Source organism: Triticum dicoccoides, chromosome 5B (genome assembly GCF_002162155.2).
Source record: "Triticum dicoccoides isolate Atlit2015 ecotype Zavitan chromosome 5B, WEW_v2.0, whole genome shotgun sequence".
Taxonomy (NCBI): domain Eukaryota; kingdom Viridiplantae; phylum Streptophyta; class Magnoliopsida; order Poales; family Poaceae; genus Triticum; species Triticum dicoccoides.
Genome location: NC_041389.1, coordinates 694559457 through 694575216, shown reverse-complemented (window position 1 = coordinate 694575216; position 15760 = coordinate 694559457). Strand labels below are relative to the sequence as shown.

Below are 15760 nucleotides of genomic sequence, written 5' to 3'. Positions count from 1 at the left end.
AAAACTGAAAAAGCGATCCAACCGGGGGGTGGGGGGTACCGGTTCGTGCCATGAACCGGTACTAATGCCTCAAACCCCATTAGTACTGGTTGGTGGCACCAACCGGGACTAAAGGTCTAACCCTTTAGTCCCGGTTGGTGCCACGAACCGGGACTAATGGGCATCGCACCCTTTAGTCCCGGTTCGTGGCACCAACCGGGACTAAAAGGTCCAGACGAACCGGAATAAATGGCCCACGTGGCCCCTGGACGCATGAACCGGGACTAATGCCTCCATTAGTCCCGGTTCTAGACTGAACCGGGACTAATGGGCTAACTCGAGGTGGACCAAAGCCCTCTATTCTACTATATTGTAGCTGCTGTCACACATAAAACATTGGTACAAACACATTTGTCCAAGTGTTCACAAGATTACAAGAAAGATTCTGCTGGCAAACATTAGTAGTAAGGTCTACCTGGTCTAACCTGCCTAATCTTTGACACGTTTTTACATTACAAACGTTGCAATTTACTAAAATGACATGCTCGTAGCTAAAAGGACAGAGCAGTTTGTGTCGTGTCTCCGTAATAAACCAACCAATACCTGGCCGGGAGTGAGCCACGTCTGGCACTTTACTCAATCAATGGCTTTTTTTTCTAATAACTAATACCACTGCAGAAATTTATAGCATTGAAATTATCCAAAAGATAGAATATATGACAGTACTACCACACGACATTCTCTCCATATGCAGGTAAGAAATTTATAGGTAAATGAAGGATTAATCCATATTATGGGCCTGTTCGGAGTCACTCCACTCCCGGAGCGGGGGTAGCTTTAGCTGAAAATAAAGGAGCTGGGAAACACCCGCTCCGTAGATCCTCGTATTTGTTGGAGCGGACGGACTACTGAACATGGCCTATATTGCCTTGTGACATTCAATTTCAATTATTTGTTGCTAAAGAGTAAACAAATATAAACAATGACATGGAGAGCTTGCATATAATGGAAAGTGGAAGGTGGAATACTTGCATATGCCCTTGATAATGTGGAAGGCTTACATATGGTGGAAAGTGAAACATTAAAAAATGATACTCCCTCCGTTCCTAAATATAAGTCTTTTTAAAGATTCCACTATGGACTACATACGGAGCAAAGTGAGTGAATCTACCCTCTAAAATATGTCTATATACATCCGTATGTAGTTTGTAGTGGAATCTTTAAAAAGACTTACATTTAGGAATGGAGGGAGTAGGTTGCATGTGCTTAATGACATGGATGACTTGCATGTGCTTTTAAATAGGATGACTTACTTCGATATGTAGGATTAGCTGGCAATCAGTGCTTGTAGTACCTCTCTGAATACATGATTAGGCATGGTGTTATCCTACGTGACAAGATTAGGCATGTTCCGTTGGCCGAGGTCCTGCGTGGCGAGGATACAGTCAATGCGTGTGAGGGTCAGTGGAGGTGCAAGCCGGATGACAGCTTCGCGAGGGCTATTGGTTTGAGTTGCTCCGGGTGCAGGTTTTTTTCGAAAAGATGGGACATCCCTCGGCCTCTGCATCAAGTGATCCCTCAGCCTCCTTCATAGTCGGCAGCCGGCTTGTTCCTAAGCGTTAATTCAGAGTTGTGGCATTGCATGACACGCGCCTGCAACGATACCATGCAATGGGCAAGTAGGGAATTGTGCGGAGCGCTACAATGATGAGGGAATCAGAAATTTTGTGGCAGCTGATGAGATGTTGTGTTATTCTACACAATATGATTGTCGAGGATGAGAGTGATGATGTAGCCCAAACCCATGATTTCGAAGCACCCGGAGGACAAGTTAAAATCCCGGAAGATCAAGATGCGGCTCAACTTATGAACTTTCTGCAGATGCATCAGAATCTTCGAGATCAACAGATGTGCACGCAGCTACTCAATGATCTTGTGGAGCACATGTGGATCGACAATGGCAACCAAGGAGGCAATGCTTGAGTCTGGCACTACAAATAAATTTTATGTAAACGCTATCTATGCTTGATACCAACAATTGCTATTTACGAGCGACATTGTGTTGTATGATCGACGTGCATGTATTTTCATGGATTTGAGAATGCGAATTTGAGATATGTGGATGCCCGAAAGGATATACGAGGGCCGGGCCGGATGCGCCTGCGGTCGTGCCCGATCGCGTCTGCCAACGTTTGAGGGGACGGATTTGCGAAGTCCGACTGTAGATGCTCTAATCTCTCACAAAAGCATACGTGCAGGGGCCTCCGAAAATAATCAAGGATTACGCCATGCATGCAAAGGACAAATCGTAGACTGAAAAGAGGTCTTGCTGAGGTGAGGTGCACGTGATAGGGGTATCTTCTTGTTCCACATAGAAGATGCTTCTTGTTTCCCACAGTACAGTAGCTAGCAAGAACCCCCAACCCAACCAGCTGTGCCCTTGCCGGAGCTTAGATATATATAATGCCCTTGAGAGGGATTCGGAGACCATTTGCAAGGATGTGTTCTTCGTACTTGACCGTGCAATCATATGCAATGATGTGTCTTCCCGTCAGGTAAGTGTGTGATTTATAGATTAGATCCATCCATCTGTTCGTTATGTATAAACTGTGCTATAAACCATTTATTTTGGAGTGATTCGATCAGGTAGAAGTAGCCGGCTGAAGATCGAGCGAGCATGGACGACTCGAACATGTTCATCCAGTGGGCCATGGAGACGCTGGAGCAGGAGCAGGACGGTGCAGCCGCCGGAGACGTCTTCCCGTCGTCACTCCTAGAGCTCGACCACTCGGAGGCGCTGCAGAACGGCACGCACATGGCGGCCCACCGACACGGAGCCACCGACAGCTGGAGCTCGGGCGACAGTGGCGCCGCGGTGGCCGTGGAGAACAACGGCTGGTCGTCCAACTGCTGCACCAACTACCCGGCCGCGAGCTGGAACTTCACCTCAGCCATACCCCATCCGCCCAGCATTATCGAGGAGGCCACCCCGAGCCCACCCGCAGCTCCCGGCCACGTCGTGCCGGAGCTGGCGCAGAGGTCGCCGCCGTCGAGGAAATCCTCAGGCGCCAGTACAGGGACAGTGCCGACCGTGCAGGAACACGTCATGGCGGAGCGGAAGCGCCGGGCGAAGATCAACCGACGCTTCATCGAGCTCTCCACCGTCATCCCCGGCCTCAAGAAGGTCTGTACAGTACATTTCTCACACAAATAACTGTGTAGTAGCATCACTCACTTCAGCAGTTCAGCTCAGCATTGACCAAATTAATTTTCCACTCAGATGGACAAGGCGACCATACTGTCCGACGCGGTGAGGTGCGTCAAGGAGCAGCAGGAGAAGCTCAAGGCACTCGAGGGCCGTGAGGTGAGGAGCATCGACTCGGTGGTGCTAGTGAAGAGGCCGTGCATCTCCAACTACGATGATGTCTGCCCGTCACCGCCGCCGTCAGCAGGAGCTGGAGGAGGTCCGCCGACGACAAGGATCCCATTGCCAGAGATCGAGGCGAGGATCTCGGAGAGCAAGGTGATGGTGAGGATCCACTGCCAGGACGGCAAAGGGGTCCTTGTCACGTTGCTCGCCCAGGTCGAGGGGCTCCACCTTACCATCACGCACACCAATGTCGTGTCTTTCCCGGCTTCCACTCTGATCATAAACCTCATGGCGAAGGCAAGTTCACCACTTCACTCTACACATTTTCTTATTTATAGACTAGTACTCCTCAATATCTGCAAAAACATCTTACATTTTGGTACAGAATTAGTACTTGTTACCGTATGAACAATTATTTTGTTTCTTTAGGTGAAATTTCTTCATGTCAAGAAAGACAGTAACCCTAGTGATCTAAAAGAAGGAAAAAGTAGAGGACTACCTCACTTGAATCGTAGCATATTGCCACAAATATTTTTTGAACGCATTATAATCAAAGACACTCAAGTACACTCATGAATAAATGTAGGAAAAATGTGAGCACCAACGCCAAGTCTAGGACTTGAACCGTGGTGGTTTGCCTTCACCACAAGAAAACTAACCATCCAATAATAGTTACTCTCAGTTCGCAATTGCCACAAATGTTATGTGTATATTCAATAATAGTTATAAAATCACAATCATAAGAAAATATTGATTATTTGCAAAAAAATGATGAATAAACTTGATCAACAACACTAATTTGATTCACGCCCACATATACTGTTCAGCAAACCTTGAACTAATAATCGTCAACCATATTAAACTTAAGCATCAATACTCGAACTGCATCTTACATTGTTAACAGATGAAAATCAAACAAATATTTATGTTCCATTTTACTAACTAGTCTATAATTATTTCCTTTCAGGTAGACGAGGGCTTCACCGTCACAGCGGAGGACATTGTATGGAAGCTCGACTCCGCTTTGCGCCGGTATCACAGCGGCAAGTGATAGTTCTAGCTAGGAGAGGACCAATAAACATGAAGACGCTAAGGCTTAAGAAGCGCAAAGCAGGCAGCTCATGTCGAATTAGCGTGTTCAATTAGTGTGTGAGTGTGCGTGCATTGTGAGTTATTACACTAATAATGACCAGTGAGAATCTCGGGCACATGTTCAATTTAGCATGTTACCGGTTTTTTGGTGCATCTGTACGTATCACTACAGCATCAGGGCGTTGATTCTTTAGCATGTCAGATCTTTCTCGTGTCATGCTCCATCCTGCTAGAGAGAGTACTAGAATATTTTAGTTTGTATTACCTTCGTGTTTTCACTCTGTATATTAGGTCATCCGGGGATAAACCTTTCATCAACATTTCTTCTACAGGGCTCATTCGGTTTGATGGAAATCAAAACGTAGGAATTAGAAGTAGTATAGGATTTTGATAGCATGGCACTTGTCATCCTAAGGAATTGACTTGCCTCGTTCTTATGGATAAAATGAGTTTTGAGTGGATGTGTAGTTTTCTTCAAAAACACAGAAAATAAATGGTATTTCTCTAAAATTCATGTATGCATTTCCTACAAATCGGATGCGTCTATAAAAAAAATTCTCTAGAATCCTTGTTTCTATGTTTTTCCTATGAAATCCTTCAAACCAAACTAGGCCTAAAGTTGGCTTGTCTGCAGAAAGGTAGCACGTCCAAGTTGGCAGGACAGGCCAAGCTCGATGCACTACCAGGAGTATAGACACACGCACACACAGAGAGAGAGAACGCTGACACTGCACCGGTGCACCCTGCTCACGAACAATAATAGTGAAATGGACAACTCACGTGCTGCTCTGGGTGTGGATGAACACACACGACATCAGATCGATCGGGTACACTCTCCTAGGCAAGCAGAGCTGGCATGCATGGCACATGCAGGCACGATTCCACACACTGGCTAGACGACGGCTTTCCCGGCGATTCAAGGACACGTAGTAGTACACGCTCTTGCAGAAATCACATATCTGACCTCAGGCAGAAATCAAATCACAAACTGACCTGGTCACGAAAAAATTTCACTCTGCTAACCCTTTGGTGTGGCGCCCGACAGCCGGGCGCCGCACCCTACTGTGCAGCGCCCTTCCCTTAGGCGTCGCACATCCTGCCAGCGTGGCAGCCCTGGTCCAGTTGCGGCCCCACACGCACCTGTGCAGCGTCTAAGAGCTAGGCGCCACACACCTGTAATGTGCAGCGTCTAGCTCTTGGGCGCTGCACAGTCTGTGTTCCACTTGGGCTGGCCCCACCCTCTCTCCCCTCCCACCCCCACCCCACACACCCCCACCCGACCCAAACCCTTAGACTTGCGGCCCTCCTCTCTTCCCCTCTCCCCCCCTCTCAAATCCTTCTCAAATCTTGCAAATCCGGAGTATTTGACCGTGGATTTCGAAGCCAACCCCTCCCTTAAGGTAATCTCCTCCGATCCCCTCGTTTTCATCCATAGGAATTGTCACATTTGCTCAGATCTTGCTAGTTTGGGGAAACCCTAGATTTTGATAAGATTTGGAAATTTGTGTTGAATGATGTTATATTTCTTTGCTAATTTGGGTTGTTTAGGCTTCCATAGTATGCTAGGGTTAGGGTTATGTGTGTTTGATGTTGGTGTTAGGGTTATGTTGGTGTTAGGGTTGTGGTTATTGTTATGTGGGGGTTAGGGTTATTAATTCATATATATGTTAGGGCATATGTGTGCAAATATTTTTCTTAAGTATTTACTTGATATATGTGTGTTTTTGATTATTGTAGGGATGGGGAGAACATGTGTTTATGTTCATCATGTGGATAAAGAGGCCTTTTTGAAAGGCAATGTTGAGACGGACCCGTATGAGCTTGACATGGTGTTTGAGAGTAGTCCTAGCTATGCGGAGCTTTTGAAACAAGTGAGGAAAGATTTGAATTGGATGGACCCAAGTGACGTTGTTGAGTTCGAGGGAAGGCATAATGTTGGTTTAGGAATGCACATCCGTTGGAAGACAATGTGTGTGAACTCCAAGCAATGTTGGTTTGCATACAAGGAGACGGTTGCCGAATCTCTAGACAAGGCTCTTGAGTTATTTGCCTCCAAGAAGGTTGAGTCTACTTTGAATTTAGACTTGAACCGGAACCCCTCCCCGTTGGTTGCTAGCACTCCCCCACCCATGAACCAAGATCAAATGAGTGAACCTCAATTCACGCAACAAGATTGGCCAACATTGAGCCCGACTCCAAACAACCAAAATGAAGGTTTTGAAGAGGAGAATGATGAGTACGAGGAGGATGACAACGAAGTTGACCTCCATGACAACAATGTGGGTGATCTCGACCAATATCATGTGCAAGAGACAATGGACCAATCCATCCCTTTTTCCCGTGCTTATGCATCGGACTCGGATGACGATGGTCCTGATGAAGAAGTTGATGAGGAGGGGTTCACACCGAAGGAGGCCGAAGCATTCAAGAAGGTATTCGGGCGGGATCACAAGACACCATTGTTCAAGGATCTTAGTCTCGCGGATGAAGCCGTTGTGGATGGTGGAAAATGCATATCTCTTGGAGCTAGGCCAAGTTCTCACCGTGATTTGGAAGACGGCAAGAACGGGATATATCCCGGTTGTGAGTTTCAATCCTTCTTGGAATTGAAGATGTGGCTCGACAAATACTCGGTTACACATTATCGTCCACATAAAGTGGCCAACTCGGACGTGAATGTGCATTACACGGTCAAATGTGAAGTGCCAACATGTCCATGGATTGTGCGTGCAAGGCCATGGAAAGGAGGTCCCACTTGGCGCATAGTGAGTTGTCTACCAACTCACATGTGCCGGCACAAGAATGCGGATGGCAAGCTTGTGTACCAACAACACAGACAACTCACGTCCGAGTTCATTGCTTACAGGCTGTCCAACCAAATATCCACACTTCCAACAATGAGCATCAAGAGTGTCATTGACCTTGTGAAAGCCATCTTTCATTACAAGGTGAAGTACGGCAAGGCATGGAAGGCGAAGCAAGCCGCATTCAAGATGTTGTATGGCAATTGGGAGGAAGCATACAACCGACTCCCTAGGTTGTTGTTAGCTATGGCCGCCACAAACCCAGGCATGGTTCACGTGGTTGAGCCTCATGGGCACCAAACATTGATTCCTAACGGGAGGACCGTCCGAGTATTTGGCCGTGCATTTTGGGCCTTTGAGCAATGCGTGATGGCTTTTGAGCATTGTCGGCCCGTCATCGCCATTGATGGCACGTTCTTGACCGGACAATACAAGGGCACTTTATTGGTTGCAATAGCAAGTGATGCCAATAACCGGGTGTTGCCTTTGGCTTTCGCTTTGGTTGAGGTGGAGAACAATGATAACTGGGAGTGGTTCTTGCGTCAACTGAGAACAAGGGTATTACCTGCTGAAAGGGAAATTTGTGTCATATCGGATCGCCATCCTGGAATTCTAAATGCGGTGGTGGTTGACATTCCCGGACATACAAAGTTGCATCATCGATGGTGCATGAGGCACTTTTGTGCAAACTTCTATAGGGCATGTGGTATCAAGGAGTTGGCCGATGATCTTCAGGATTGTTGTCTCGCTTTCACCAACAAGCGGTTTTCCACATTGTTCAATGCATTGCTCAGACACAAGAAACTTGACCCTGGCAGCCAGGAGTTTCTGAATAAGAACATTACCGAAAGGAATATGTGGGCACGTGCTTTCGATGAAGATGGCCGGAGGTACGGTCAAATGACAAGCAATATGGCAGAATGCTTCAATAAGGTGCTCAAGGGTGTACGTGCATTACCCGTGACGGCAATAGTTCAATACACATTTGACAAGTTGAATGAATACTTTTTAAAGCACTCAATGGAGACTGATAAGCAGATTGCTGGTGAGAACAAGCATAAGCACAAGTACAATTTCCCACCAAACGTTGAAGAATGGTTGGAATTTCAATCACGAAAGGCAGACTCCGAAGAAGCTGTACTATATGACGACAACGAGTGGAAGTATGAGGTGAAAGAGCCCGGAGGAACCACAAACGATGGCCGCCAACACGGAGGCCGGGCTTTCAAGGTCTCCCTAACACGGTGTGATTGCAGCTGCATGAGGCCGTCTTTGCTTCATCTCCCATGCTCGCACTTGTTAAATGCATCCCGGGTTAGGAATGTGGACGTCAATCACCCTCTTACCGTGAGGGAGTCCGAGTTCTCAATCATGACGGTAAAGAATACATGGACTCCACGGTTCCAGCCATACTTGGACCAATCACAATGGCCAGAGTATCATGGAGTTCAACTATGGCCGGACCCGGAATTGAAGATCGTTAGACGGGGAAGACGTAAGACAAAGCATCTTAGAGGTGACATGGACGGATGGGGTCGTGGTGGCGGTGGAGAATACGGCACCGGCCAATTCCAAGAGCCTCGTGAGCAATCCCGTTGTGGGGGCTGCAGTAATGGGGGACACAACACAAGAACTTGTCCCAAACCAAGAAAGAGATCAAAGAAAAATGGTGCAAGCACAAGTCAAACAAATGATAGCCAACCAAGTGAACCAAGGGGTAGCCAACCAAGTCAAACAAGTGGTGGAGTGCCAAACCACTCAAATCAAACAAGCCAACGAGGAACTAGGAAACAAAGAGGGAGTCATCTTGGTCTTAGAAGAGGCCGTGGTGGTGGTCTTGGCCGTGGTGATGGTCTTGGTCGTGGTGGTGGTAGAGGCCGTGGTGATGGTCTTGGCCGTGGTGAAGGTCTTGGCCGTGGTGATGGTCTTGGCCGTGGTGGTGGTAGAGGTCGTGGTGATGGTGTTGGTCGTGGTGAAGGTCTTGGCCATGGTGATGGTCTTGGTCGTGCTGGTGGTAGAGGTCGTGGTGATGGTGTTGGTCGTGGTGAAGGTCTTGGCCGTGGTGGTGGTAGAGGTCATGGTGGTGGTCTTGGCCGTGCTACTGGTAGAGGCCGTGGTGGTGGCGGTAGAGGCCGCGGTGGTGGTGTAGGCCGTGGTGATGGTGGAGGCAGTGGTGATGGTGGAGGCAGTGGTGATCTTGGCCTTGGTGGCGGCCGTAGTGGAGGAATGTTCTCTTGGCTCAATGGACCATTGCCATATGTGACTTACTATGATCTTGTTCTTTTGGCTCAATGCTTGTGTTGTCATTTTGTATTGTGTGACTAACTATTATATTGCCATTTTCATAGGTATGGAAACAATGAAGGGGGTGGAGGACACGGAGGGGGAAGGTGAGATCCCTTGGTGGTGGGAGGAGGGAGAAGAATAAGAAACTACATGGACCGTGATTTGGACAAGTATATGTGCTATGTGTGTATGACTATGTGAGGGGACTAATATTTCTGTGTATGACTATGTGAGATCCCTATGTGTGTATGACTATGTGATTTGGACAAGTATATGTGCTATGTGTGTATGACTATGTGATTTAGACTACTATTTCTGTGTTTTGGACGCCTACATTTAATTTGGATATGATTATGTGGCATCTTTATGAATCAAAAAACAAAAAAAACCAGCAGTTATTTGAAAATAGCCGTTAGTGCAGCGCCGAAGGCCAAGGCGCCACACTACACAGTGCAGCGCCTTGGTCTTCGGCGCTGCACACCTGGACATGGCAGTCCAGAGAGCAACAGAATCATTCCAGAGAGCACCAGGAGCGTTCCAGTTGGTTTTGCACCCCAAAAATTGCTAAGTCAGTGTGCAGCGCCCAAGGGAAAGGCGCCACACTATACAGTGCAGCGCCTAATCCTTGGGCGCTGCACTGTATAGTGTGGCGCCCTTCCCTTGGGCGCTGCACACTGACTTAGCAATTTTTGGGGTGCAAAACCAACTGGAACGCTCCTGGTGCTCTCTGGACTGGAATGTCCAGGTGTGCAGCGCCTAAAGTTATGAACTCGTCGGCTTAAAATTTGTGTTTGTTAAATTGTTGTGATGCTGCAGTCATTGTAAGTATTGTGGATGTGATGCAAGCCAACTGTGGCTCTCTGGATCGTCATGGAAGTAGTGCAGCGCCTAAGGACAGGGCGCTGCACTATATAGTGCAGCGCCCAAGTGTTGGGCGCCACACAGTACAGTGCAGCGCCTAACTGTTGGGCGCTGCAGTGCTGCTATAAGCAAAACTGCAGAAACAGATGCCATTTTGGCCTCCTGCAGCAGCACTCACATAATAAAAATACTGTAAACTGCACATGCTAAGCAAAGAGAACTAATAACTTGAACATCATATCATTTAAGACAATTTCAACATTACTTCAGGTTCGCAAACACAAATACCACACTAGTAAGAGTTCACCAACATATAACATAACCTCACAAGTTCATCAACCTAATTAAACGGCTACAATTAACATGAACAAGCACTAATGCCTTCCGCGCGTGTTCCTGGTGGCACGCCTGCAGGCAAGCTTCTTCTTCTCCTTAGGAGCACGAGGATCCTCTTCGTGCACTTCCTCCTCCGCCTCCGCCTCCGCCTCCGCCTCCGCCTCCTCCTCCGCCTCATCATCCAAGCTAGCCATCCGCGAGGTCCCTACGACCACCTTTGGGTTGCCTCTGTTGTCATAGTCGTTGGGCGTGTACCGGCGTCTGGGCTGCCTAGGCTTGAACACATATGCGGACCGAGATTGAGCGTCCGCCAAAGTCATGTCATCATCAAGCTCATCGCCCTATCACACAATGAAACAATATGGTGAAGGCCGATGTCGTAATCAAGTGAGAATCACATCTAAAGGATTAGTCATACCTCTTGGGTGATCCCACCCTCATCATCCATATAAGCATATGAGGAACTCACATCGTCCCCCTCATGGTGAGGTGCGGGGTCTGATGGTGTACCAGACCTAGAGGCAGATGGTTCATCATATTCAGGATCACGGCAACCGAGAAGGTTCGATAACTGCCTTAACTTCTTGGCCTGACGCTGTAACATGAACAAGTGTGTAAGATATCAAACTTCGCAACATAGACAGGCTCTCATAGTGAATGCGATATGTACCTTGAGGAATGCTCGTAGTGAACCATCATCATTGCCAGTTCCAACCAGTGTCTTCTCCAGAATAGACTGGCTCTCATCAGCTGCTTTCTTGATCTCGGTGCGCTGCGGATGAGAAAAAATGAATGTGTTAGCCATTCAAACATGTGTAATACGGTCAACAGGAAAGTAAAGAGGGGAACACTTTACCACATAGTTAATCACCGGAACAGCAGGGACTCCTTGCCTTAGCCTGACATCTCTGTTGTACTTCCCCTTTGCTAGATCCTCAAAGTTTACGGGTTCTTCAAGAATATCCTCATTATATGCCGGCGGGCATATCTCAACTCGAGTAGTTCCAATAAACCATCGTACGTAGTTATCAAAAGCAAGTGAGTTGTGCTCACGAAGCGGGGCGCGTGCAGTGCTACGAGCTTGCTCCACACAAAGCTGGAAGCGGGTAACATACGCAGAATGATGCTTGGCCCAGTCCTTTATCTTCCGTTGCCTTCTCCTGTCCAACCTGCATGGTATAAAACCAAACATTAGCACAATCAAAAGGAGTCCTGATGATTAGACAATACGCACACATGCTCTCTTACCTATGAAGTGCTTTATCCGTGTCCACCCAATCCAGCGGGTGAGGCTGGAAAAGACCAAACTGACGATACACGCGATGCGGCAAATGAAACTCAACCGCCCAGTTGCATATCAGTGGGCACCGCATAAGCCAGAGATCCTTATCCCGCAAGCACATCGGGTTGAGGCGGAACTCCGCGGTGTACCCCAAGCTCTCACCCGCGCCATATGGCTGCCATTCCACCTATGAAACAGGGCAACAATGCAAATTTGATAACTATTTTTCAAGCAAGCATGAGAAAGGACTAAAGTAATGACCTCCTTACCTGCTCAGGCGTAATCGTGTCCAACTCGGCAATGTACTTTTGGTACATGAGATTGACATCGTTCGTCATCTCGGAAATGATATCCCACTTGTAAGCCCACGTGGGGCGCCGTAATTCGTCATGTTCATCTGCATACCAAGGATCAAACCTGACGCTCTTCGGGCGTCCAACAGGCAGACGCTCCCAGCTCCATACAGAAAATAGAAGCAGATTACCACCAATGCCTGCACTAGGTGTGATCCTGCAAAACGCATCATCCAGCTACATATGAAAGAAAAACAATGTTAACTTGACAGCAAGCTTGCATTGCTAATGAATAAATGAGTTGATCACAAAACAGACCAACTACCTGTCGGTACAAGTAGGCAAGAGTCGCTGAACCCCAGCTCCATTTGCTATCGAAGACGGTCAACGCCTTCAGCCACATCCATGAAGCGTTCTTGCCAGTGGAGTCAGGAAACAAAGTCCTCGACACAATGTACCACATATACACACGAGCATGTGTCTGGATCACATCATTAGTTGCATCCGGAGGGCACGTCGCAAAGTTATTTTGAATCCACGTGAAAGCAGCTCCGGCTGCCTTCCTTTCCCTCTTCTTCTTCTCTTCTCCCTCCTCTACATCATCCTCAGCCTCGGTAGGAGCCATACCGATAAGAGCAATCATCTGCTCGCGCCACCCATCAGAATTGGTGCTCATACATAGAGGCCTCCCGTCGATAGCAAGACCGGTGATCAACGAGACATCCTCGAGCGTCACGGTCATCTCCCCAGTCCGAAGATGGAAATTGTGGGTCTCTGGCCTCCACCGATCAACAAGAGCGGACACCAGTGGAGCGTTCAGATTCGGCGTGGACCGGCTGACCAACAGAATCCACGGGAGTAGTCCTGCCTGCTTGATGTACGGTGTGTACCGCTCATCGTAAGGCATGGCAGGACCAGAGACCCCGTGATACCGAATCTTCAGAGGTTCAAGCTTCTGCAAAAAACAAGTAATGACAAATCTTAGGGCATGTAAATTTCAACTAAAGGCAAATTTGCAAAATATTTAGATTACTCATTATTACCTTATCCTTCTCGCGCATCATGTAGGCCCGGTGTTGCACGTCGTAGACATCGTCCAGAAGCCAAACCATCCTTACAATTTCAAACAATAAACATATAAGAGTTCATCTTCATCTCAAATATCGGTATACACTAAACATATAACATGTGTTCAACTACAAGAATCTCAACATCTCCTTCTCACACAATGAATATGTCATATGTGTTCAAATAAACTAAACATCTAATATTTCAAATAAACTCAACATCTAATATTTGAAATAAACTGAACATCTAATATATATCTAAACAAACTTCTCATATATGTCTACAAAAATCAACATCTCATAGTTATCTATAAAAATAGGCATCTCATATATATCTAAAAAAACTAAACAATCTAGGGTTTCAACAACAAGAATCATATATTGTGAACTAATAAATAACACTACGGTACTACCAATATGAATACACATCCTAAATCGAGCAAACCAAACAAATCAAGGGTTCCATCAAATCTTGGATAAATCTCTAGAATGGCAACAAATTTACGGAGCAAAAGAAAGAGAAGGGAAGAGTTTACCTAGTAGGATGGATTGGGGATCGAATCCACGGATCAAATCTTCAGATCTGAGAGGGATGTGGGGGGATTAGATGGGGGCGCCGCCGCCGCCGCTGCTCTCTGTCCAGAGAGCGGAGAGATGAAGAACTGCCTGGTCGGGCTGGGGCGGCCGCGCTTAAGTCACTGTGCAGCGCCCAAGGGCTAGGCGCTGCACGTCAAAGTGTGGCGCCTAGCTCTTAGGCGCTGCACAGGTGCGTGTGGGGCCGCAACTGGACCAGGGCTGCCACGCTAGTAGGATGTGCGACGCCTAAGGAAAGGGCGCTGCACAGTAGGGTGCGGCGCCCAGCTGTCGGGCGCCACACCAAAGGGTCAGCAGAGTGAAATTTTTTCCTGAACAGGTCGGTTTGTGATTTGATTTCTGCCTCAGGTCAAATCTGTGATTTCTGCCACACGCTTTCCTCATGTGTCTCTGTGGCACCTCGCACGGACGCCGTGACCACCGCCGACAGCATGGTAGGCGGCGCGCAGACCACGGGCCACTCATTGATTGAAAGCGGTCATGCAGCTCAAGCTCAGCTGACTCGGCCACAGTTGGCTACTCAGGTAAATTTTGTAGTGTGGCCTAGCAATAGCATAGTTCGGGCACTGGCACGACCACGAGTAGTATGTCCCGGGACAACGGCAAATTGTGTGTGCGCGTCCGTCCGTAGGTGGCCAGCCCCAGCACCAGTACTAGCTTGTTGCAAGTGGACAGCTGAGCTGACACGGCCGCCCGGCCGGGGCCAGTCACGCGCACCAGTTGCTAAATGTCCTAGGACAGCAGCCGCTAATCAGTGGGCCATGCATGTAGACAGATTGAGCTGACTTGGGCCCGCACATGCATCTGATGTGCATCGGAGACGGACACATTGACTGGTGTCGACATCGATCGTGAAAATGATAAAGCAAGAGCTCATACGACGGTGTTCGTGGGAGAAAAACTGCATCTGCAATTCTGCACGCCCGTCTTTTTGCCATGCACCCCAAACTCACGTACGGTACGTGGCGTAGGAACGCAGCTGGTGCACCATGCATGAGACGGGGTTTCTACTTCCGGCGGGCGTATCCTGGCTTCGGCCAATAAAATGCTGATGTGACGGGCTAATTAGTGGCCAAAGGGAGCCTGCCACATCACGTTAGTTCTGTCACACGACAAGCACGCACGGACGCACACGCAGTGCGTAAAAGTTGCAATTAGACATGTCAGATCAAACAATCACCCGACCATAACCGGTCCCATCGTCCACAGTTTTTGTTACAGCAACATCCCATATTCCGAGGCGCGTGCACTGTACTCCAAACACAACTTTTTACTACATGTACACTTTCGCCGTGTGTGTTAGGCCAACTCCAACGCACAATTGAAAACGCGGTCCAATACATAGGAGCAAACGGATAAACGTCTGTTTTTGTCCGCTTTCATTCCATTCATGGGACAAAATTTGGGCCGCATTTGCATCAAAACGGAAGCGCGCGGACGGACGTGACGCTTGCCCTTGTCATCCCTTAGCCCGCCCGTTGGTGGCACAAACACCCCTTTTCTCTTCCCCTGCCCCTTCCTCTGCCCCCTGCCATCGCCGCCGCCACCCTCCGCGCCCATATTCCCAGCTAGTGGTGGAGCTTGACAAGGATCAATGGGGGGGCTAATTAGAAAATATGAACATTTGGGGGGACCAAGCAGACTGTTTCCTCTAATCTATGTTGTCCCGGAAAAATTTTCTTCACTAATTTACTCAAACCTGGGGGAGGGGGGGGCTGCAGGGTTCCACTAAGCTCCACCACTGTTCCTAGCCGCCTTCCTCGCTTTCCTGCCAAGCCGCCCAAACCACGACCACG

General features: G+C 48.1%; 1 protein-coding gene across 1 annotated transcript; it reads left to right on the top strand.

Annotated features, from left to right (window-relative positions):
- The first annotated feature begins 2412 nt into the window (after positions 1-2412).
- LOC119306699 (transcription factor bHLH18-like) lies at positions 2413-4653 on the top strand. Its single transcript, XM_037582856.1, has 4 exons — positions 2413-2534; positions 2626-3163; positions 3260-3646; positions 4317-4653. The coding sequence occupies exons 2-4, from the start codon at positions 2657-2659 to the stop codon at positions 4398-4400; spliced, it is 978 nt and encodes a 325-aa protein (XP_037438753.1). The 5' UTR covers positions 2413-2534; positions 2626-2656; the 3' UTR covers positions 4401-4653.
- Positions 4654-15760: the final 11107 nt, after the last annotated feature.